The 26,414-nt window shown below is 42.4% G+C and overlaps 1 protein-coding gene across 1 annotated transcript in view; it reads right to left on the reverse strand.

Moving 5' to 3' along the window:
- INSR (insulin receptor) overlaps positions 1-26,414 on the reverse strand; it is a 327,427-nt gene that overhangs the window by 91,098 nt on the left and 209,915 nt on the right. Inside the window, exons 6-8 of the mRNA XM_053702881.1 lie at positions 14,592-14,806; positions 14,074-14,200; positions 13,437-13,693 (exon numbers count right to left, since the gene is read on the reverse strand). Coding sequence (XP_053558856.1) covers positions 13,437-13,693; positions 14,074-14,200; positions 14,592-14,806 — 599 coding nt within the window. The remainder of the gene's footprint in view (positions 1-13,436; positions 13,694-14,073; positions 14,201-14,591; positions 14,807-26,414) is intronic.

A 26,414-nucleotide genomic window follows, 5' to 3' on the forward strand; every position in this document is an offset into this window, starting at 1 on the left:
CTGGAGGGTGCATCCGCAATCGCCACCATGGAATCAGTGGCATACGTGCCCACATAGGAGTCCCGTCTTGTACGCTTACCCTGCGAAATAGGAAGGTTGGATAACGCATCAGAAAGCGTAGAGGACATCACTGCAGCAATGTCCTTTAATATAAATGCTGCAGATACTGGGGAAATACATGACCCTGCTTGCGCGGGCGTTAAGGGCTGTGACGCTTGGGGAGAAAGCTGCGGCATACCTTGCATCTCCTCTATAGACTCCTGAGAAGAATTTGCCTTAGGTAAAGGATTATCAAAAACTGTGTCTCTATAATGTAAGGCCCTCTCACAACAGGAGGGGCAAAAAGGAACTGAAGGTTCCACAGTGGCATTCAAACACATAGAGCATGCTGCAGTCTGGATATCTGAATCCATACTAACAGAATAGAAAATTAAAGTCTTATTTTATACCCTTAATAAAAATGAATACCCAATTAATGGTTAAACATATAAAAAGGTGATAAGGATTGTCAGTACAATATGAATCCTTATAGTACTGTCCCTTTAAACAGTAAAACGACTGAAAAGTTTTCTGAAACAAGCAAAAAAAAACGTTATTAAACTTTTGCAACACTCGAGCACCTCGCCTCAACAGCTCCGCCGACCCTTCAAGGCACAATTCAGAACGTCAATCAAAAAACACCTAAACCACTTGCTTTTGTTCTGCAAACCATGGGGTTAAGGTGCCACTCGCGATCTCTGTGCAAACAGCCGGAAGTAACATCCGCCTCTGACTTCCGGAGGGGAAGAAACTGCGCGGCTACAGACAGAGCGCGCCAAAATAACGAACCCCACCCATCGTGGGCGCGACCTAATACCCAGCCACGATCGTCAAAAAAAAATGTCTCACACAGCCGTGTACCGGAGTTTCCGACTCCAACACACTCTCCCAGCGTCAGCCCTAAATCCCCTAGTTTAAGGACCCAGTAAACCTTTCTAGTTTTCCGGTACATAAAACAATAACACCAGTGTTTCTAGGCCAACGTTAATAAAGGCCAGTACAGTCCGGTGAAATAAGCATAATGTCGGTTAACATTGTCCTTTCCTCCCAATGATAACCCACACCCTGTTAATAGGACAGCCCTTTCAGAGCCCATAGTCCCCAACAGATTAGGAATGCACAGTCAATTCTGAGATAAGCTGCAAGCCCCAGAAATAAAAGACTGCACTTACCTCTATGCTGAGTAACAGCATGAAAGTTTCACAGCCACAAGAGGTCTTCTTCTCTCCAGCAGCTCTGTGAACACATAAGGGCCTCAGTTAATATTCTCTGAAACCATCAACATAAGGGCAGCACAAGTATGGGAGGCGCAGTGAGGCAAACCCCCACCAGTTCCCACTGCTTTAAAGCCACCTGTAGCTCTACTCTAGAAGCTGACAAGGAATACGGCTACACCCTGTAATAAAATAGCACACTTTGGTACCATTTTAAAAACAATAAACTATTGATTGAAGAATCTAAACTAACACCTCACTTTACCTCTTCCTATCACTAACACAGGCAAAGAGAATGACTGGAGTGGGAGGGAAGGGAGGAGCTATATATACAGCTCTGCTGTGGTGCTCTTTGCCTCCTCCTACTGACCAGGAGGCGATATCCCATAAGTAAGGATGAAATCCGTGGACTCATTATATCTTGTAAAAGAAATAGAGCTTCACTTGTAATCTAGACCATAGTGGGACTGAGGAGTCGAAGATAATAGGTTACACAGGCTTGCACTTTTACTTACCAGGAAAAGGCATAGCTACTAAAACTCCAGATTGAAAATATTATCTAGCCTTTAAAAGTTTTTGTAGCAGAATCCATAGAACCTCCTAGTGGGGTACACATAGGAGTATGATAATGACACTTAAGCGGAAAAGGTTGAAGCATACCAACTGGAATGCATCACATAATTCACATCTGTATTGCATAACTAAACAGTAATAACAATTGCAGCAATTTAACAAACACACAAAAGGCTTAAAAAAATCATAATCTGTGAATCTCCCTTGAAAAGGATCATTGAAAGTTATAGCAGGGGACAAATGTAATTTGCTCCATAGATAACAAAATGCCACCAATATGCAATTATGTTAAATACAGAGAAACAGTAAAATAACTAATTTACCGTAGGGTTAAACAGTAAAAAGTTTTTTTATTTCACAAACTATGTATAGACTTATGGAAACCTTCTTTCATAAGTATAAATTGTAATAAACTCACCCCCTGTGATATGACACATGGAAGGAAGAGAGTGTGTGGCGAGAAAGGAAATTAACCTCCCTCTATCAAAATGAGCGACGCAAAGCTGCCTTTAAAAGACTGAGAAAGAGAGCGCAAGGAAGAAGGTGGCAGGAAAGCAAATTAACACGCACTCCCTTAAAACCGATATTCAAAGCATCGACAGACCAACAAAAAACTGCCTTTCTGGTCTCGCAGTCTGTCGATATATTCTAATAAAAGGGGTGTACCCGCAAAGTCACAGCGAGTGGCGATGTTCCTACACAGAGCAGACAGTGCACTCACTGAAACCAAACACGTTTTTGGAACACTTCAAATAATGCATGTGTGACTTAACTGTAACTACACCTATACTACCTGCCTCTTACTGTAAAGACAAACATGGCTGACACCGTACACGTAACCTGTACTTAAGAGATTGGAATATATTGCACTGCTGGCATAATTTAAGTTTTTCTTCTTAAACAGGAAGAGTCCACAGCAGCATTCATTACTTTTGGGAAAACAATACCCAAGCTATAGAGGACACTGAATGCAAACAAAGGGCGGGTACAGAAGGCGGCCTCTTCGAAGGGCACCACAGCCTGAAATTACCCATAAAAACTGAAAAACAAAAACAACTGCCCACCGGTTAAACAACCAGCATGCTGTGCTGGAGACCACTCAAAATCCTTAGATACCACTGAGCACAAAGCCCCCAAGGAGCCAAGTCCTGTAGGCTCCCAAATCGCACAAACTTACCCCAAGGAAAAGCACCTCCACCTACCCCAGAAGGGGAGAACAGAGTACCCAAAAGGAGATCCAAAGGACCATCAGAATAGGGTAAAAAAAACCAAGACAAAGCAAAATGAAGGTTGTTACTGAACAACCACCCAGGGAAAGAACTATCTATAAAGTCCAACTCCCAAGGAGACACTCCCAACCATGAGAGAGCGATTGCGAGGAAGAATAAAATCCCTCCACAACACCATAAAACATATGGTGCTCCAAGGAAGCCACAAGCTCCCCACTGAACCCTAGTCGAGCAGACACAACCGCTAAAACGAGCCACATATAGGTAGGAAACCTATATCAGGACTGAAGGAAAAACACAGAGCTCACCGACAAGATGAAAAAACCATGTGTCCCAGCAGAAAAAGAGGGCGCTCTGTGAAACACAGAACCCTAACTGACAGAATTTTGCGAGTTACAGCTCCCGGGCAGCAGAGCTGGCCCTAAGTCAGCATGGAACCCCATCCCATAGAGAGTGCCGAAATATCAATGATAACTCCCAACCAGGAAAGTCCAGATTCCAGAAGACAACCAACACCAGTAGCAATGCAACCAATGGAGGAAGGAACACCCGTGAACCCCCCACCAGGGAGGATAACAGGGACAACAAAAGTACATGGTCAGACCTAAGAGAGCAGACGGATCCCCGACCTCCACTCCAAGAAAAGGACCCAACCCAAAAAAAGGTTGGTAACGTCTGCCTCCAAAGAGAGTGGAGGTCCTAAGAGGAAACAACCCAATTGCAGAACCCTCTGACCAATTAATAGCAGCTGGCAAGCTACCACAAATCCATGACAGAAAAAAGAAAATTTATGCTTACCTGATAAATTTATTTCTTTTTGGATACGATGAGTCCACGGAATTCATCCTTACTTGTGGGATATCGCTTCCTGGTCAGTAGGAGGAGGTAAAGAGCACCACAGCAGAGCTGTATGAATAGCTCCTCTCTTCCCTCCCACTCCAGTCATTCGACCGAAGTTAGGAAGAGAAAGGAAAAGCCAAGGTGCAGAGGTGACTGAAGTTTAACAAAAATAAAGACCTGTCTCATAAAAACAGGGCGGGCCGTGGACTCATCGTATCCAAAAAGAAATACATTTATCAGGTAAGCATAAATTTTCTTTTCTTTTTTAAGATACGATGAGTCCACGAAATTCATCCTTACTTGTGGGATACAATACCAAAGCTATAGTACACGGATGATAAGGGAGGGACAAGACAGGGAACCTAAACGGAAGACACCACTGCCTGAAGAACTTTCCTCCCAAAAGCAGCCACAGCAAAGGCAAAAGTATCAAATTTGGAAAAAGTGTGAAGAGACGACCAAGTTGCAGCTTTGCAAATCTGTTCAACAGAAGCATCATTTTTGAATGCCCATGAGGAAGCCACAGCCCTAGTGGAACGAGCTGTAATTCGTTCAGGAGGCAGCTGTCCAGCAGTCTCATATGCAAAACGGATGATACTCTTCAGCCAAAAAGAAAGAGAGGTAGCCGTAGCTTTCTGACCCCTACCTTTTCCTGAAAAAACGATAAATAAAAGAAGATGATTGCCGAAAATCCTTAGTCGCTTGTAAGTAAAACTTTAAAGCACGGACTACGTCTAAATTATGTAACACACGTTCCTTCTTAGAGCAAGGATTAGGACACAAGGAAGGAACAACACTCTCCTGATTAATATTCTTGTTTGAAACAACTTTAGGAAGAAAACCAGGATTAGTACGTAACACCACCTTATCCGAATGGAAAATAAGATAAGGAGAATCAAACTGTAATGCAGAAACTCTTCGAGCAGAAGAAATAGCAACCAGAAATAAGACTTTCCAAGATAATAAATTAATATCAATGGAATGCATAGGTTCAAACGGAACCCCTTGAAGAACTCTAAGAACTAAATTTAAACTCCAAGGAGGAGCAATTGGTCTATATACAGGCCTGATTCTAGTCAGAGCCTGACAAAAAGATTGTACATCTGGAACACCTGCCAGACGCTTGTGTAACAAAATAGATAAAGCAGAAATCTGTCCCTTTAAGGAACTTGCTGATAGCCCCTTCTCCAAACCTTCTTGGAGAAAGGACAAAATCCTAGGAATCCTAACCCTACTCCATGAGTAGCCCTTGGATTCATACCAATAAAGATATTTACGCCATATCTTATGGTAAATTTTCCTAGTAACAGGCTTACGTGCCTGAATTAAGGCATCTATGACCGAATCAGAACACCCTCGCTTAGATAAAATTAAGCGTTCAATCTCCAAGCAGTCAGCTGCAGAGAAACTAGATTTGGATGATGGAAGGGACCTTGAATGAGAAGGTCTTTCCTCAACGGTAGCTTCCACGGTGGCTGAGATGACATGTCCACCTGATCCGCATACCAAATCTTGCGAGGCCACGCAGGAGCGATGAGGATTACAGACGCCCTCTCCTGCCAAAATCATCTATAATTGTTGCCATAGTGTAATGCATCCAGCCCTGCAACAACAAAGCACACTGGGGAGGCAGATGAATAAAGGGTACAGCTGTCTCTGAGTTAGTACTGTCACAGAAAATAACGCTGCACATACCTTAATGCTGAGCAACAGCATGAATGGTCCCACAGGATCAAGAGATCTTCTGTCCCTCCTGCAGTTCTGTGGAGACATACAGGGTCTTAGTTAATATTTGCTAAGACCATCATCAGAAGGGCAGCACACAGTATGGGAGGCGCAGTGAGAGTTTAATCCCACCAGTTCCCAATGCTTTAAAGCCACTTGTTGCTCTACTCCAGAGGCTAACAAGGAATACGGCTACACCCTGTAATAAAATAGTACTCACTGGCACCATTTTAAAAACAATAAACTCTTGATTGAAGAATCTAAACTAACACCTCACTTTACCTCTTCCTATCACTAACACAGGCAAAGAGAATGACTGGAGTGGGAGGGAAGGGAGGAGCTATATATACAGCTCTGCTGTGGTGCTCTTTGCCTCCTCCTGCTGACCAGGAGGCGATATCCCACAAGTAAGGATGAATTCCGTGGACTCATCGTATCTTTAGAAAGAAATACAGCTTGCTAGCACACATTCCAAGTGCAAGTAGCCGCCGCTGGTTTCAAACTGCAAACCTTCCACCTGCTAGGCAGCAAAGCTAACCATCAGGACTACAACAGCTGGCTCTACATATTCGGGTTACGAAACCCATACACAGTACCCATCTTTAAGAAGGAATAATCCTAAAAGGTAAGATAGGGCACAGAGCTACCACAAAACCCTAGTACCAGAGTCAGCTCCCCTGACATCCCACACGCAAGGAGGGAAGAAAAGAATCCTCGAAAGAGAAGATAAGGACCCAAAAGGACAAAGCCAAGGAGACCACTTCCCCAGCCGTAGGCAAGGCGAAGAGACCAAAGAGAATGGTAAAACAATACCATTGAGTAATAACCCCATAGACATTACTACCAGCTCAGTCGAGACACATAATCTCGAGCCTAAATGCAAAAGTTACCAACAACCAAAGATCAACCTGAAAGGCAGCAAACTAACCTTCAGGCAAATGCCAAATCTCCCATGAGAGTGAAAAACCAACTCCCTGAAGGGACAAGCGGATGTTCTAAACCCCAAAGTTTGAAACTTAACCGCCCAGGACCAAGCGCAGCGACCCGGACCCCAAAATCTCAGACAAGAGACATGGCCCCAAGCCAGACCCCGCAAAACCGGGGACAGGCCTTACCTCCTGAGGAAACACAAAGTTGCCTCATACGGAGAAGGGCACTCTAGGTAGCGCCTAGCACACCTCAATGTCCTTGAACATTGGACACTCGCAAGAGACTCAGATCAGGATCCTAGAAAGACCTCTAGACAGGCCTCCTAGATGGCAATCTGCACCCGTAGGTGGATCTGAACCCTGGACCCTCCGCTTGCAACCCCAGAAACCAAGAGCTCCTAGAGGTTCGAGTGCAACACTCCCAGTCCAGGGACCCCAGAGTTTACCAGGGTCACGGCTCCCTAAAACGGAGAACATGCCACAATAGCTGGATTCAACACACAACCGTAGCCATGTGGGCAATTAAGTGATCCACTAGGCTCTTAGTTGGAGAGTCAAAGATCCTCATAGGATCAGCCTCCCGGAAAACCTGTACCAGGAATAACATGGGCAACCCCTTAATTCCCGCTGAGAAGAGGATCAGAGGCAGTTGCCGGAAAACCCCTGCGCTCCATCTTATGAGAGCATGCGATATACAGAAAAAGGGGAGGGACGAACATATTCGAACTCCCAGACTCAGATGAGCAGATCACTCAAGAAGGGAAAAAACAGTCCCAACAACCTCAAGGGGTACCTGCGCCTAGGCTACAATGAAACAGACACCCGGAAAATACCAAGATTGAAATGAAAAGCGTCATCTCAACTGGTGCCCCAACCGTCCAGCGGTCATCCGAAACTCCAAACACCTTGGGAAAGGAGAACTTCGGTTCTGAGGCGAAACCTCCAGAACCCACGAGGAATCTAAACGGATCCCCACATACAGAACGGCAGAGGACCTATACAATCCCTCTGATACTCCGTTCATCGAGGACGAGGAGCAAGTTGACGTATAAGAACTGAAAACACCCCCTCAAATAATGGATAAAGAAGACATAAAACGAACACTCAAGTAAAGTAAACGACTCGACACCCAACAGGATAACCAGCACACCGGCACCACGTGGGTGACATGAACCTTAAGGAACAGCAGCTAGCGCCCAACTAGTACCTGCCTGGCATAAGGAACACCAGAAACTGTCCAAGGAAAAAATCGAAGCCCCAGAGGGATCGAAAACAAACTATAATCATAACTAAGTTCTGATATAGAAAACGCGCAGCTTCCATGGAAAATAGCAAGTATCAGTTCCAGAGAAAGTATGTTCCCAAACTGGAAAATTATAGCAGACATGAGCTTCTTAAAACAAATCAAATATATCCTAACCGGATTAAATAAAATGAAGACCGCACACGAGGGTGAAATCCCAAGGAAAACGGCACGCCAACCTGACCAGCCGATTAGAGGCCCAAGCTCAGAACTGGAATAGATACTAAAAGAAAGAAAAACAGAGACGATAAAGAGATTGCTTCATCCCCACACGTCTAATCGGCCCAGTAGGGCTGGAATCCTCCAGCACCGCCAAAACATGCCTTAATAAAACATGAAGACGTGCCAGTCTATAACGGAAGGTAAAATGATCCGGGGGCGGAGCCAAGTGACGACAGAGATGGCCGCTTAAGAGAAAAGCTCTGCGCAAGGATGGCCAAAAAAGAGCCTAAATCATATAACTAGTATAATGATATTGAAAAGTTGAACGATAAGCAGCCAAATCTACCAGCTATACGGAGATACCAATTAAATAAATATTTTTGGGCTGTAGCCCGGTGATTTGCTTATCACCTGAACTGCACAGGATTGAAAACATGTAACGGAGGTTTTTAACTACGCCACAACACTTCCAAGCACTGACCGTGTTGACCTGGTTCTAATAATTCTACAGGGCTCGAGGCTGCACTCATCGTGTTCAAAACTATCTAGCATCTGGTAGATGATGGAGCCTTCCACATTTTTCACAGCATTGGCTGACTTATTGGATATGCACCATGTAAGACTCCTGGAATCTATAGAAGAAGCATTTTGCTCTCTTACCCAAGACCCGGTGGGCATTGATTCAGCCTCAACCGGGATGTTTATTGAGATTGTCCCAGTGAGTCTTGACTGTAATCAGGGAGTAGCGCCAAAGGAAGTAATGTAGAAGTCATTAGGCACAAAGAATAGCGCTTCAGAGTCACCATGTGTGGCGCTTAGTGATCTGCCTTCCTCCTATATTTGCACACTCGCAGTTGGAGCAAGCCACAGCCAGTGTTATAAATTATGCGAGCATAAAAGTGGATCACTACATACAGGATTCTCCTGACAACAGAATTTTTGCAATACAAGGCTGGAGCGAGTTTGGACATTTATTATTTCGACATCTAATGCATTACTCTTTAGTCAGGCTGACTCCAGGCACGGCATTGGATAGGCCTGTGATGGGTCTGGACTCTCTATCAGTGGCTCTACCATCTCCTCGCTGGACTACAACAGTGCTATGCGGCGGGTGGTAGCAGGGTTCACCGGGAGAGAACTTTTTCATTTCCCTAACATTGGACTTTGTGCTGAGTATAGCAAACATTTGTTTTATTTGGCCACCCAGGCTGATTGTCTTAAAAGTTATTTAAGAAAACAGGCTGAATCACATATAATGGTACCTCACAATTCTGTTTGATTCCCCTTTGCATGTTAGAGGCTGACAGTTCTTTATTTAGTTAAAAAGTTTATAAGTTTTATTGGTAATGGGGTAAAGCGGTAGATTCTTATTCCAGGTGCCCCGAAGGTAAAATGATCTCCCGTTGGGTCGATGGGCAACCCCGGCCCAGAGGGTGGTGCATCTGAAGCCTCAGAGGCCATCTCTTCCCCAGAAGGTCTAACTGACTCAGACGATCCCTCGCCCAACGAACCCTGGTTAACAGAACACGGACAGTATCTAAAAATAGCTCATTAGGGAGATATAGATATGGCCAAGCGGAACCGTGCTGTAACCTCTGGAGGAAACAAGCCGCCTTCCGGAGAAGGAGTAACGGCCATAGGGACACCTGCTTGCGTAGCAAAAGAAGGTTCTGGGGCACGCGCCTCCCGGGGCATGGAATCCTCAGGGGCGGATGGCTCAACGCACTCTAAATTCCCTGATACGGGGGAAGAGAGTACTCTAGAACGGCAATCGGAACATAACTGATGGGCATGGATAACCCCGGCCATTTCATACTCTTCGCAAGACGTGTTCTCTGAATCGGAGATATCCGTCTCCAAAAAATCAGAATCCTCCATAACTTGGAGATTGCAATTATGGGCAAACACTAACGGCACCTTATACCTCCAATGGCTGGGGCACTCACCACCTCCTGTGAACCAGACAACTAACGAGAGGACTCTCTCCGTCGCCACTCGGTCAATGTGCGGAAATGGAATACAAGACCACACCCGGTCACGAGGTGCATCATGTAAGCCAAAAAAACGCGCCAGTTCCTAGGACCGCGAAAAAAGATGAAGTAAGGCCGTTATGTCCGAAAAGTCATAAGCCCAAGTATCACTACACAATAAAACACTAAATCACATAACAAACATGATTACAGTCCCCCTGGGGATGAGGGAAGTGGGGGATGTATTTAAGCCTTTGGTTGGGGTGTCTTTGCCTCCTCCTGGTGGCCAGGTTCTGAATTCCCCAAAAGTAAGGAATGCAGTTGTGGACTCTTCCCGTTTAAGAAGAAAAAAAAGCATGTGATAAGAGGCTGTCTTTAATGGCTTAGAAACAGGCAGATATTTAAAGGTTATAAAGTATATTCATTTAACAATGTTGGTTGTGCAAAGCTGGGGAATGAGAAGTAAAGGTGTTCTCTATATTTTCAAACAATAACAATGTTAGTGTTGACTGTCCCTTTAAAATACGCATTATACATGACAATGCATATCATTTTAACATTGGCTATAAATGCAATACTACACTAAACTATTAACTAATAGCCTGTGGGCTATGTGAGTGCTTCTGTCCTTACCTTAATAGCACACCCTTCTACTGATGCTTACTCAGCTGCATAAAATAACTGTGTCCAGTAGAGAGCCCATCCAGTACAGAGGCTATAGGCGAGGAGTACAGGATCCTACAGGAGGAGGCTAAGGTACAGGTCCCTGCGACACCTGTGGAGGGGGTACGACTGAAATCCCATCAGGAAATACTGTGTCAGCACCCAGTACTCCTATATCCCTGTAATCAAGAACCAACGAGCAAAGAAATTAACGGGCCTCACATAGGTCTAAGCACCCCTGTCAACGTAGAAACTGGAAACACCTCTAATCTTCAACTGCACTCCTGGGAGGCAAAGAACAAAACTGAGTAGTACAGGGAGGTGGTGGTGGGGGTTAAAAGCTCTTGTTGTTTGGGGTTCTTTGCCTCCTCCTAGTGGCAGGAATTCAATCCCACATGTCAAGGCTCATGGACTCTCACCATTATAAGAAAGAAAATCAAACATGACATACTGCTTTTTTTCCCCACACTCGTAAACAAATTTGTAAATATCAAGATCTTAAAAGACATTCCACTCATGTAACTGAAGTAATTTCCAAATGCATGTAAGAGCCATTTAGTTGATTCCTTGAAAAAGTAAATATTGTTGACCATCTATTTAAAAGCTGTCTAGTACTTCTACATTACAATAATAATAATCTTAAAGGGAAAGTCAAGTCCCAAAAAAACTTTCATGATTCACATAGGGCATGTAATTTTAAACAACTTTCCAATTTACTTTTATCACCAATTTTGTTTTGCTCTCTTGGTATTCTTAGTTGAAAGCTAAACCCAGGAGGTTCATATGCTAATTTCTTAGATCTTGAAGGTCGCCTCTAATCTAAATGCATTTTGATAGTTTTTCACCACTGGAGGGCATTAGTTCATGTGTTTCATATAGATAACATTGAGCTCATGCGTGTGAATTTACCATGGAGTCAGCTCTGATTGGCTAAAATGCAAGTCTGTCAAAAGAACTGAAATAAGGGGGCAGTCTGCTGAGGCTTAGATACAAGGTAATTACAGAGGTAAAACATGTGTATAATTATAACTGTGTTGGTTATGCAAAACTGGGGAATTGATAATTAAGGGATTATCTATCTTTTAAAACAACAAAAATTCTGGTGTTGTCTGTCCCTTTATATAATTAACTCTTGCTTCACAAAGTGGTTCAACCTGTTCTATCCAATCCAAGATATCTCTCACTATTCACTTTAAAACATCTTATTTACTTTCAGCTCTCTATAAAGCACCCTGAACACAACTAAATAACTACTGAAAAATCCCAGCTGCAACTTGTGTTATTCTGTTCATCAGGGATGACACATTTATTTAAAACTTAGGAGACAGTTACATACATTTATAGAATAATCACAGGCACTACTTTATTCACTTTTTATCCTCACACTACATTCTTCAAGTGGCAAATCTTCCGTTCACTATTAATTAGTTTCCAGGGAGCAGGAGTAGCTGCACCATATGGAAACAGGTAGGTAAACTTGTCCCTCAAACAGGGTCCACCCCATACAAGTAAAAACACTTTTGTTTTGTTGTTGTAACAAAAATTAAAAAAAACACTAAATAGTAGGCTATACTTTTTGTTCAAGGAAGCCTACCACCCAACTCAGTAACACATAGATTCCATTTATCTAATAATTAACTTTATCTAACTCTGTCCTAGCATCAGCCTCACCCTAGCTATACCCACTTCCTGTTTCTCACCCTCCTACCCTTCTAGATTGTAAGTTCCCATGGGAATAGAGCTGTGAGAATGGCTGCAGCAAAGGCCAGGTTTGAGGGAAGTTGAGATGGTCCAAATCAAAGCACAGGAATGTCAAAAGTGGGGGATGAACTCCGTAAAAGTGATCAAAATCTAATAAATTAAGTTGAAATTGCCCTTGATAACATTCTTCAGGTGGGACAGTGAATAGCTTCAGAACTGAGGATGTTTCCAAAGGAGGAAAGGATCAGGGGCATTTATATAGACAAATTGCACGGATAACTTTCAATACGTTTACAAGCTACCAAGAGCTCAAACTACAGTTATGGTGAATCTTTATCACTGAGACCAAAGGTCTGAGGTAGATCTTTCTTGAGAGATTAATCCTGAGGCTCATGAGGAAGGAAGGAAGCTGGCAAAAAATATGGACCTGAGGGACAAGGGATCTGTGGGATGAAAAGGGCTGCAAGTTGATACTATGGGAGTAATAGGAACCGATGGCTGTAATATCTTTTGAACATGAATGCACAAAATAAGTCATGTCCCCCTTTGATCGAGTTGGGAGCAGGGGAAAGTCTGATCCAAACAGCATGAGGCATTCTCTAATGCAATTATGTTATCATTATTTTTCAAAACAGAGATGTGATTGGGTAATTTGGCTGATTTTACTATAAAGGAGTCCTTTTGAGTAATGCATTTCTTGCCATCCAATTGATTTTTTTGTTACATTTATAAAGGATGCATTACCGACTTTTAAATTCACATGCACTGCACCCCTTTCTAACACACAAGGAGTTAACAAGACTTCTCACTCCAAAAAATTATTTCAGTTGACCCCATTACATCTAATTGAAAAATGTCAACAGCAACCTTATTACAACAAAAATACTTATATATGTGACCTAGATCAAATAGCAGGCAAATGCCATGTGCTATAACGATTGCCTAATATAGCTCTGAGATCAAAATGTATGACATATGTGTCTCTATAAACCACTTCTGAAATACAGCAAACTATAATAATTAATTGTAGCACTCTCCCTCAGACATGTCTCCCACCTCCACAAATCTTTCTTCAATGCCTTACTTACTAAATTCCTCGGTCCGAAAATAGATGATTTCACTTTTTGCACCGTATGTTCTCCTCTCATCTGACCCAGACCCTGAGACGAGTGTCTTTACAAACACTGCATACTGTGTCCAAGGTTTCAAGCCACGGAGCAGCAACCCAGGCTGAGCTTGTGTCTTCCCATCAGTGGAGCGTGCAGGAGGGTCCACATCCACAACCGTCCAACTGTTGGAGCCACAGGCATCTTGACCCTCAAATTCAGTCACATTCCGGTAGGGGCTGAAAGTATAACAAGATATGTACATTGTCAAAGCATATGGTACCTGACTGTCATAAGTCTCACAGTTGGACTGATGCTTACAATAATACATTTTGCTTCAGCAGGTAGAGAATCATATATATGTCACTGCCATTATTATATTTAAATATGGGTAAGCCCTTTTGAAACAAACATGTCACTAACATTTGTACACTTTGGGTTAGGGGAAGTTGCCAATTTGATCCAATGATGTACTGACCCTCAAACAACATGCTGACAATAGCACTCTTTGTTCCTAGGAAAGTTTAATCCTTAATCATGCCACTGTCATTAGTACACCTGGTCTTAAAGTAGCACGACTTGTCAAATGTATAAACAATATAATCAAAATGGTACTTACGCTTCCTTAAAATGCACCATGAACCCCAAAAGGTCTCTGAAGTCAGGTGGCCAATATGCATCCCACTTTAACACAACCTTATCATGTGAGGTCTTTATTTGACTGAAGTTAAGTACATCATCCTCACCTTTAAAAGAACATAATTCAGTCAGGAAGATAGTCCAATTGACCAAAGGCACCTTTAACTTGGGTAGAATTGGCTTTTAATTTTTAACATACAATGTAATCTGCAAATAACACATGTAATTATACTTTTGATGACACCGATATTTGTAAACGATACCGTTCATACACTTTTAAAGACTCACACTCATCCTTAATCAGACCTGAATCCTACAATAATATTCCCTTGCAACACTATACTTGTTTATGATACTAAGTATACATATCACATACCCTTATATATTTAAGCAACCATTTGCCACTTAGACATATCAATGTTTCCAAAACTGCTTCATGATGACAAGGCAGATTTGGGGGGGGAAATGTATCATATTTATGTTTTGAAAAACACTCACAGGAAGCCTGGTCCCCATTAGTTTTTGTGGCTATGTCATTCTTATCCTGACGGCCCTTGGCTCCAGAAATCTCCTCCATGAGATGAATCTCAGCCAGACACAGCCGTGGGTTGTAATGAAAAAAGAGTTTTCCATGAGAAATAGTCAGATTGTGCTTCATCCAATCCCACAGCTGGCGCAGGTTTGGGTTATCAAGGGCATAGAAAGAATAATTTCTGAAACACAAAAATATATAGGTATATAAAGAGGCCATCTTTCTTAGGAAGTCAGTTTAAGTACCATATACAAATACCTTCTTTTTTTTTTTTACAAAGGGCAAATTTAATAGAACATCCATATATATTTTCAACTGTTACAGGAAATAAAATGTAATCTTAGTTTGACCCATCATAAATGTGTGTGTGTGTATATATATATATATATAATTTTTTTTAAAACTTGTTCATCCTCTTGATTGATAATGTTTGCCTTGTCATTCTCCTGGAGATTGTTATCGACAACATTATTTTTATATGGATAAGTAAAAACTTGTGCACCTGAGACTTACTACTGGCTTCTAGTGAATGTTGCATGTACTTTTGCATACTATGAGACCTACAGTACCAGGCAAAAGTATGAACACACCTACTCATAGACGTTTTGATTTCTATATTATTGCTATTTTCCACTTTACAACAATAGTACATTTGTCAAAATAGTGAAATAACGCACAAGCAATTATGCAGTAACCAAAAAATGTTAAACAAAAAATAAATGATTTTTTCTTCAAACTAGCTACCATTTGCTGTGACAACAGCTTTGTACACTTTTGGCATTTTCTCAAACAGCTTTATGAGGTAGCCAACTAGGATGTTTGAAAGAGTTCCCATATATGCTGGGCACTTATTAGTTGCTTTTCATCAACGCTATGTTTTATCTCATTACAAACTATCTTTACTCGGTTTAGGTCAGGTGACTGTGGAGACCAAGTCATCTAATGCAGCACTAAATCACTCTCCTTTTTTGTCAAACAGCCCTTACATAGCCTAGAGGTGTATTTTGGGTCAATGAGCTGTCAAAAAAGAAATAATGGCCCAACTGAGCACAAACCAGATGAGATTACATGCTAATGCTAAATACTGTAGATATTCTGGTAAAGTGTGCCTTTAAAGGACCACTAAATACAGTACAAAATAATAACTGACTAATACACAATAAAAAGGACAATGCTATAGAACTTACTTTGAATCTGAAATGAGCAGTAGATATTTTTCTAGCAATTTTCTAATTTAACCCCATTTTCACTCCACCTGTTTCATGTAACTGTCATCAGTCAATCACAAAATGTAGATAAGTATATACTGTGCACATTTGCACATGCTCAGTAGGAGATGGAACCTCCGAAAATGTGCATATAAAAAATGTGCACATTTTGATACAAGAAGTATATTAGAAAGTCTTTTTTTTTTAATTGTGTACTTTATCTGAATCATGAAACTTTAGTTGCCCTTTAAATAATTTGCCAAAAGGTGGAACCAACAAAACACCCTCACACCATCATTTCCACTCTCTCAAGCTGCACAATGGAGATATCATTGGTTCACCTCTTCTTTGTCTGGAGAACAGAACTAATAATTTGCAGACCAAAGGACAGATTTCCACTGGTTTCATGTCTACATCCTGCTTTTCTTGGTCCAAGTAATTATCCTGTTATTTGCACCTTCAGTTGTGGTTTATTTGCAACAATTCTACCATAAAAGCCTTGTTCACACACTGTCTCTGTCTTCTGCTTGAACGCAGCAAATAATTTATTTGGTCTCTTATCTGAGGTGCTGTTACTGGGAGATTTCTGAGGCTGGTAACTATAATAATCGTATTGTGTGCAACAGGGGTAAGTAACTCTAGGTTTTCCTTCCAGTGTCTATCCTGTTGAGAGCCTGTTTCATCACAGTGCTTAATAGTTTTTGCACCTGCAATTTACAAAACTTTCAACGTTTGTGAAATTTTCCTTATTAACTGACCTTTAAAATACTGATGTACTGTTCTCTTTGCTAAGCTGAGTGGTTCTTGCAATACTATGGCCTACTATAGCCAGAAAAGATAGCCTTCTACTAAACAGGGCTATTTAAGACCCACCCTATCTTATCACAACAGAACTGATTGGTATTAAATGTTAATGAGATAAGAAATTCCAAAAAATAACTTTTGTTTACAACATGCGCCTTAAAAGTTTCACAATTTAGATAAAGCAATTTAAAAAAAAAAATCCCAATATACTTCCATAATCAAAACATGCACAATCTTTTTAAATGCACACTTTCTGAGGCTCCAACTCCTATTAAGCATGTGCAAAAGTGCACAGTATTTGGGAATATGCATTTTGTTACTGGCTACTGGCTCACATGATACAATTTTCCAGAAAAAACAGAATTTATGCTTACCTGATAAATTTCTTTCTTTTGCGATGTACCGAGTCCACGGATTCATCCTAACTTGTGGGATATTGATCTTCCTGTCAGGAAGTAGCAAAGAGAGCACCACAGCAGAGCTGTCTATATAGCTCCCCCCTTAACTCCACCCCCCAGTCATTCGACCGAAGGCCAAAGAAGAAAAGGAGAAACTATAAGGTGCAGAGGTGACTGAAGTTTACATAAAAAATACTATCTGTCTTGAATAGACAGGGCGGGCCGTGGACTCGGTACATCGCAAAAGAAAGAAATTTATCAGGTAAGCATAAATTCTATTTTCTTTTGCAAGATGTACCGAGTCCACAGATTCATCCTAACTTGTGGGATACCAATACCAAAGCTTTAGGACACGGATGAAGGGAGGGACAAGACAGGAACCTAAACGGAAGGCACCACTGCTTGCAAAACCTTTCTCCCAAAAATAGTCTCCGAAGAAGCAAAAGTATCAAATTTGTAAAACTTGGAAAAGGTATGAAGCGAAGACCAAGTCGCAGCCTTACAAATCTGTTCAACAGAAGCATCATTTTTAAAAGCCCATGTGGAAGCCACCGCTCTAGTGGAGTGAGCTGGAATTCTTTCAGGAGGCTGCTGTCCAGTAGTCTCATAAGCCAAACGTATGATGCTTTTCAGCCAAAAAGAAAGAGAGGTAGCCGTAGCCTTTTGAGACCTCTACGCTTTCCAGCATAGACAACAAACAAAGAAGATGATTGTCAAAAATCTTTGGTTGCCTGTAAATAAAACTTCAAGGCATGAACCACGTCCAAGTTGTGCAACAGACGGTCCTTCTTAGAAGAAGGATTAGGACACAGAGAAGGAACAACAATTTCCTGATTGATATTCCTGTTAGAAACAACCTTAGGGAGGAACCCAGGTTTGGCACGCAAAACCACCTTATCAGCATGGAAAACAAGATAAGGCGAGTCACATTGTAATGCAGATAGTTCAGAAACTCTTCGAGCTGAAGAGATAGCAACTAGAAACAGAACTTTCCAAGATAGAAGCTTAATATCTATGGAATGCATGGGTTGAAACGGAACCCCCTGAAGAACTTTAAGAACTAAATTGAGACTCCATGGCGGAGCAACAGGTTTAAACACAGGCTTAATTCTAACTAAAGCCTGACAAAAAGCCTGAACGTCTGGGACATCTGCCAGACGCTTGTGCAACAGAATAGACAAAGCAGATATCTGTCCCTTTAAGGAACTAGCGGACAATCTTTTCTCCAATCCTTCTTGGAGAAAAGACAAAATCCTAGGAATCCTGATCTTACTCCATGAGTAGCCTTTGGATTCACACCAAAAAAGATATTTACGCCATATCTTATGATAGATCTTCCTGGTGACAGGCTTTCGAGCCTGAATCAAGGTATCTATGACCGACTCAGAGAAACCCCGCTTTGATAAAATCAAGCGTTCAATCTCCAAGAAGTCAGTTGCAGAGAAATTAGATTTGGATGCTTGAATGGACCTTGAATCAAAAGGTCCCGTCTCAGTGGCAGAGTCCATGGTGGCAGAGATGACATGTCCACCAGGTCTGCATACCAAGTCCTGTGTGGCCACGCAGGCGCTATCAAAATCACCGAAGCTCTCTCCTGTTTGATTCTGGCAATCAGACACGGAAGGAGAGGGAATGGTGGAAATACATAAGCCAGGTTGAACGACCAGGGTACTGCTAGAGCATCTATCAGTACTGCCTGAGGATCCCTTGACCTTGATCCGTAATGAGGAAGTTTGGCGTTCTGACGAGACGCCATCAGATCCAATTCTGGTGTGCCCCATAGCTGAACCAGTTGAGCAAATACCTCCGGATGGAGCTCCACTCCCCCGGATGAAAAGTCTGACGACTTAGAAAATCTGCCTCCCAGTTCTCCTCCCCTGGGATATAGATCGCTGATAGATGGCAAGAGCGAGTCTCTGCCCATCAGATTATCCTGGAAACTTCTATCATCGCCAAGGAACTCCTTGTTCCCCCATGATGATTGATATAAGCTACAGTCGTGATGTTGTCCGACTGAAACCTGATGAATCCGGCCGAAGCCAGCTGAGGCCACGCCTGAAGAGCATTGAATATCGCTCTTAATACCAGAATATTTATCGGTAGGAGGGCCTCCTCCTGAGTCCACAAACCCTGTGCTTTCAGGAAATTCCAGACTGCACCCCAGCCCAGTAGGCTAGTGTCCGTCGTCACTATAACCCACGCTGGCCTGCGGAAACACATTCCCCTGGACAGGTGATCCTGTGACAACCACCAAAGAAGAGAGTCTCTGGTCTCTTGATCCAGATTTATCTGAGGAGATAAATCTGCATAATCCCCATTCCACTGTTTGATCATGCATAGTTGCAGTGGTCTGAGATCCAAGCGAGCAAACGGAACTATGTCCATTGCCGCTACCATAAGTCTGATTACCTCCATACACTGAGCCACTGACGGCCGAGGAATGGAAGAGCTCGGCAGGTGGTAAAATCTTTGATTTCCTGACCTCCGTCAGAAATATTTTCATGTCCACCGAATCTATCAGAGTTCCCAGGAATGGAACTCTTGTGAGAGGAATAAGAGAACTCTTTTTCACGTTCACCTTCCACCCATGAGATCTTAGAAAGGCCAACACTAAGTCTGTGTGAGACTTGGCAAGTTGGAAAGTCGACGCTTGAATTAAGATGTCGTCTAGATAAGGCGCCACTGTTATGCCCCTCGGCCTTAGGACCGCCAGAAGGGACCCTAGCACCTTTGTGAAGATTCTTGGTGCCGTGGCCAACCCGAAGGGAAGAGCCACAAACTGGTAATGCCTGTCCAGAAAGGCAAACCTGAGGAACTGGTGATGATCTTTGTGGATAAGAATGTGTAGATACGCATCCTTTAGATCCATGGTAGTCATATATTGACCCTCCTGGATCATTGGTAAAATAGTCCGAATGGTCTCCATCTTGAAGGATGGAACTCTTAGGAATTGGTTTAGGATCTTGAGATCTAGAATTGGTCTAAAGGTTACCTCTTTTTTGGGAACCACAGATTGGAGTAGAAACCTTGCCCCTGTTCTGTTTTCGGAACTGGGCAGATCACTCCCATGGTAAAAAGGTCTTCTACACAGCGTAAGAACGCCTCTCTTTTTGTCTGGTTTACAGACAATTGAGAAAGATGGAACCTCCCCCTTGTAGGAGAATCTTTGAAATCTAGGAGATACCCCTGGGTTACAATTTCTACGGCCCAGGAGTCCTGAACGTCTCTTGCCCAGGCCTGAGCAAAGAGAGAAAGTCTGCCCCCTACTTGATCCGGTCCCAGATCAGGGGCTACCCCTTCATGCTGTCTTAGTGGCAGCAGCAGGCTTTTTGGCCTGTTTACCCTTGTTCCAAGCCTGGTTAGGTTGGCTTGGATTGAGCAAAGTTCCCCTCTTGCTTTGCAGCAGGGGAAGAGGAAGTGGGACCACCCTTGAAGTTTCGAAAGGAACGAAAATTATTTTGTTTGGTCCTTGTCTTATTTGACTTATATTGAGGGAGGGCATGACCCTTCCCTCCAGTGATGTCTGAAATGATCTCTTTCAGTGCAAGCCCGAATAGGGTCTTACCTTTGAAAGGGATGGTCAAAAGCTTAGATTTAGATGACATATCAGCTGACCAGGACTTAAGCCATACCGCTCTTCACGCTAAAATGGCAAAACCTGAATTCTTTGCCGCTAACTTAACACCTCTTCTCTTTACTCTTCCTGCTTAGAGCCAGCAAAGAGAATGACTGGGGGGTGGAGTTAAGGGGGGGCTATATAGACAGCTCTGCTGTGGTGCTCTCTTTGCTACTTCCTGTCAGGAAGGACAATATCCCACAAGTTAGGATGAATCCGTGGACTCGGTACATCTTGCAAAAGAAACAAAATTTATGCTTAGCCGATTCATTTCTTTCTTTACGGATATGGTGAGTCCACGTCGTCCTCAATTACTGTTGGGGAATATCACTCCTGGCCAGCAGGAGGAGACAAAGAGCACAACAGCAAAGCTGTTGGGTATCACTCCCCTTCCCACAAACCGCAGTTATTCGACCGAAGGAAAATGGAGAAAAGGAGTAACACAAGGTGTAGAGGTGCCTGAGGTTTAGTAAAGAAAACTGCCTTATAAAAAAGTGTGGAAAGAAAGAAATTTATCAGGTAAGCATAAATTTTGTTTTCTTTCCTAAGATATGATGAGTCCACGGCGTCCTCAATTACTGTTGTGAACCAATACCCAAGCTAAAGGACACGGAGGACTAGGGAGGGACAAGACAGGTAGACCTAAATAGAAGGCACCACTGCTTGAAGAACCTTTCTCCCAAAAGAAGCCTCAGCCGAGGCAAAAGTATCAAATTTATAACATTTGGAAAAAGTATGCAAAGAGGACCAAGTTGCAGCCTTTGATTATTGAAAGCACAAGAAGAAGAAACAGCCCTAGTGGAATGAGCTGTGATTCTCTCAGGAGGCTGCTGTTCAGCTGTCTCATATGCCAAGCGAATAATACTTCTCAACCAGAAAGAAAGAGAAGTAGCAGTAGCTTTCTGACCGTTACGTTGCCAGAAAAACAAACAAACAATGCAGAAGACTGGCGAAAATCCTTAGTCGCCTGCAAATAGAATATAAGAGCACGCACAACATCTCGATTGTGTAACAAATGTTCCTTATGAGAAGAAGGATTAGGACAGAGAGAAGGAACTACAATTTCCTGATTAATATTTCTATCCGAGACAACCTTAGGAAGAAAACCAAACTTAGTACGAAGAACTGCCTTATCTGCATGAAATATGAGATAAAGCGAATCACACTGCAAAGCTGTGAGTTCCGAAACTCTCTGAGCAGAAGAGATAGCAGTATGAAACAAAACCTTCCAAGATAATAACTTAATATCTATGGAATGCATTGGCTCAAATGGAGCCTGTTGCAAAACTTAAAGAACAAGGTTAAGGCTCCACGGTGGAGCAACAGATTTAAACACAGTCCTGATTCTAACCAAGGCCTGACAAAAGGATTGCACATCTGGCACGTCCGCCAGACTCTTGTGCAGCAAAATAGATAGAGCAGAAATCTGGCCCTTCAGAGTACTGACAGACAAACCCTTCTCCAGACCTTCCTGGAGAAAAGATAAAATTCTTGGAATCCTGACCCTACTCAAAGAGTATCCCTTGGATTCACACCAATAAAGATATTTACGCCATATCTTATGGTAAATCTTTCTAGTAACAGGCTTATGAGCCTGAATCATGGTCTCAATGACCGACTCAGAAAATCCATGCTTAGATAAAATTAAGCGTTCAATCTCCAAGCAGTCAGCTTCAGAGAAACGAGATTTGGATGAAGAAAAGGACCATGAAGTAGAAGGTCCTTCCTTAGAGGAAGTCTCCACGGTGGCAGAGACGACATTTCCACTAGATCTGCATACCAGATCCTGCGAGGCCACGCAGGAGCTATTAAAATCACTGACTCTCACTCCTGCTTGATACGAACGATGACTCGTGGAAGGAGAGCAAACGGAGGAAATAGGTATGCCAACCTGAAGTTCCAAGGAACTGCCAGAGCATCTATCAGGAAGGCCTGAGGGTCCCTTGACCTTGAACCGTACTTTGGAAGCTTGGCGTTCTGATGAGACGCCATCAGATTCAATTCCGGTACCCCCCATTTGATGGTTAACCTGGAGAACACCTCCGAATGGAGTTCCCACTCCCCGGGATGAAAAATCTGTCTGCTCAGGAAATCCGCTTCCCAGTTGTCCACTACTGGAATGTGGATGGCAGATAGACAGCAATTGTGAGCTTCCGCCCACTGAAGGATCCGAGCCACCTCCTTCATGGCAAAGGAACTCAGAGTTCCTACCTGGTGGTTGATGTAAGCCACTGAGGTTATGTTGTCTGACTGGAACCTGATAAACCGGGCTAAGGCCAGCTGAGGCCAAGCCTTCAAAGCATTGAAGATCACTCTCAACTCCAATATGTTTATGGGGAGAGCAGATTCCTCCTGAGACCAAAGTCCCTGCGCCTTCAACGAGTCCCAGACTGCTCCCCAGCCCATCAGGCTGGCGTCCGTAGTCACAATCAACCATGAGGGTCTCTGAAAGCATGTCCCCTGAGACAGATGTTCCTGAGACAGTCACCACTGAAGAGAGTCTCTCGTCGACTGATCTAGAACTATCTTCTGAGACAGATCTGCATAATCCCTGTTCCATTGACTGAGCATGCCCAATTGTAGAGCTCTCAAATGGAATTGAGCAAAGGAAACTATGTCCATGGAAGCCACCATCAGACCAATTATATCCATACATTGGGCCACTGATGGCCGTACAGCAGACTGTAGAGATAGGCAAAAGGAAAGAATCTTGGCTCTTCTGACTTCCGTCAGAAATATTTTCATTTATAGGGAATCTATAATGGTTCCTAAGAAGACCACCCTTGAAGCTGGAACAAGGGAACTCTTTTCCAAATTCACCTTCCATCCGTGGGAACGAAGAAAAGAAAACAAGATCTCTGTGTGAGATTTTGCTAGATGAAAAGATGGCGTCTGGACCAGAATGTCGTCCAGATAAGGCGCCACTGCAATTCCCAGAGACCGAATCACAGCCAAAAGAGCCCCCAGAACCTTTGATTCTGGGAGCTGTGGCAAGGCCAAATGGAAGAGCCACAAACTTAAAATGTTTGTCCAGAAAGGCAAATCTCAGAAATTTGTGATGATCCCTGTGAATGGGAACATGGAGGTATGCATCCTTCAGGTCTATGGTTATCATGAACTGACCCTCTTGCACTAAAGAAAGAATGGAACGTATAGTTTCCATCTTGAAGGACCCAAAATTCACCTCCTCCTTGTACTGATGGCAAAAAGAATGACTGGGGTTTGTGGGAAGGGGAGTGATACTTAACAGCTTTGCTGAGGTGCTCTTTGCCTCCTCCTGCTGCACAGGAGTGATATTCCCCAACATAAATTGAGGATGCTGTGGACTCACCATATCTTAGGAAAGAAATATTATACTGCTCATTTCAAATTCCAAGTAAGTGCTATTGTATTGTTTATTTATTGTGTATTTATCAATTATAGGTAGCCCTTGTTTTGCGCCAGTTCAATTTGCAATTTTTGCCCTCGGGGGTTCCTTGCTGGTTTTTAAATTTGCTCTCTACTGGTCATAAAGTAACATAGACTTCATATATACTTATCTTAGTTAAATCGCTACATTCTTGGCAAAAAGCCAGGGTAGCGAGTAACGTTTGTAAAACTCTGTGTGATATATAGTAACGCTATTTATGAGTAGAAATTTGATCTAGTCACTCAATATTGTGGCACAATCTTGTTCAATCTAGTCACTGAAAACTGTGGCATAATTCTGTTGAAAAAGTATATATGTGTGGACAGTATTGATACTCCTATGTACAAACCTTACACCGTAAATTCTTATATTGGTTAAAAATCCAAAATATTTATCCCTGCTATACTATTTAAGTATTTATTCAGAGACTACTTAAAGCAGGTTTAAATTACTTTTTATTATTTATGATAGCTGACCGCAATTGAGGGAATTTCCACACACATTCCCCTCTACACAACGTTACTCACTGTGATATAGCTTTACTCTATACTATAGTAAAAACAAGTGAAATAATTAGCACCAGTAGTGCAGTGTTTTTAATTTTGTTGGGCAGCAAACAGTGCATTGTTTTTTCTCCTTTTGCTGTCATTTTAATAGCTACAATAAAGGTTACATTTTAATAACTTACACCTAGATTTAGAGTTTGGCGTTAGCCGTCAAAAGCAGCATTAAGGGGTCCTAATGCTGCTTTTTAACACCCGCTGGTATTTAGAGTCAGACAGGAAAGGGTCTACGGCTCACTTTCTTTCCGCGACTCAAGGCTACCGCAGATCCCCTTACGTCAATTGCGTATCCTATCTTTTCTATGGGATTTGCCTAACGCTGGTATTACGAGTCTTGGAAGAAGTGAGCGGTAGAGGCTCTACCGACAAGACTCCTACCGTCAAAAAAAGTCAGTAGTTAAGAGTTTTATGGGCTAACGCAGGAACATAAAGCTCTTAACTACCGTGCTACAAAGTACACTAACACCCATAAACTACCTGTGAACCCCTAAACCGAGGCCCCCCACATCGCAAACCCTATAATAAATCTTTTTTAACCCTTAATCTGCCGCTCCGGACACCGCCGCAACCTACATTATAACTATCAACCCCTAATCTGCTGTCCCTAACATCGCCGACACCTATATTATATTTATTACCCCCTAATCTGCCCCCCCCAACGTCGCCGCCACCTACCTACACTTATTAACCCCTAATCTGCCGACCGGACCTCGCCGCCACTATAATAAATGTATTAACCCCTAAACCGCTGCACTCCCGCCTCGCAAACACTATAATACATTTTATTAACCCCTAATCTGCCCTCCCTAACATCGCCGCCACCTACCTTCAATTATTATCCCCTAATCTGCCGCCCCCAACGTCGCTGCTACTATAATAAAGTTATTAACCTCTAAACCTAAGTATAACCCTAACACCCCCTAACTTAAATATAATTTAAATTAATCTAAATAAATTAACTATAATTAAATACATTATTCCTATTTAAAACTAAATACTTACCTATAAAATTAACCCTAATATAGCTACAATATAACTAATAGTTACATTGTAGCTATTTTAGGATTTATATTTATTTTACAGGCAACTTTGTATTTATTTTAACTAGGTACAATAGCTATTAAATACTTAGTTAAAATAATTCCAAAATTACCTGTAAAATAAATCCTAACCTAAGTTACAAATACACCTAACACTACACTATCAATAAATTAATTAAATAAATTACCTACAATTAGCTAAACTAAAACACAATTAAATAAACTAATCTATAATACAAAAAAACACACTAAATTACAGAAAATAATTTTTTTTTACAAGAAGTTTAAACTAATTACACCTAATCTAAGCCCCCTAATAAAATAAAAAAAAGCCCCCCAAAATAATAAAATGCCCTACCCTATTCTAAATTACAAAGTAATCAGCTCTTTTACCAGCCCTTAAAAGGGCTTTTTGCGGGGCATTGCCCAAAAGTAATCAGCTCTTTTACCTGTAAATAAAAATACAACCCCCCCCCCACATTAAAACCCACCACCCACATACCCCTACTCTAACCCACCCAAACCCCCCGTAAATAAACCTAACACTAACCTCCTGAAGATCTCCCTACCTTGAGTCGTCTTCACCCAGCCGAGCCGAATTCTTAATCCAAGCGGGGCAAGAAGAGGTCCTTCATCCGTTAGAAGTCTTCATCCAAGCGGGGTCTTCTATCTTCATCCATCCGCAGCGGAGCGGAGCGGAGCCATCTTCCATACAGCCGACGCGGAGCCATCCTCTTCAACCGACGGACTA

Source organism: Bombina bombina, chromosome 2 (genome assembly GCF_027579735.1).
Source record: "Bombina bombina isolate aBomBom1 chromosome 2, aBomBom1.pri, whole genome shotgun sequence".
Lineage (NCBI taxonomy): Eukaryota > Metazoa > Chordata > Amphibia > Anura > Bombinatoridae > Bombina > Bombina bombina.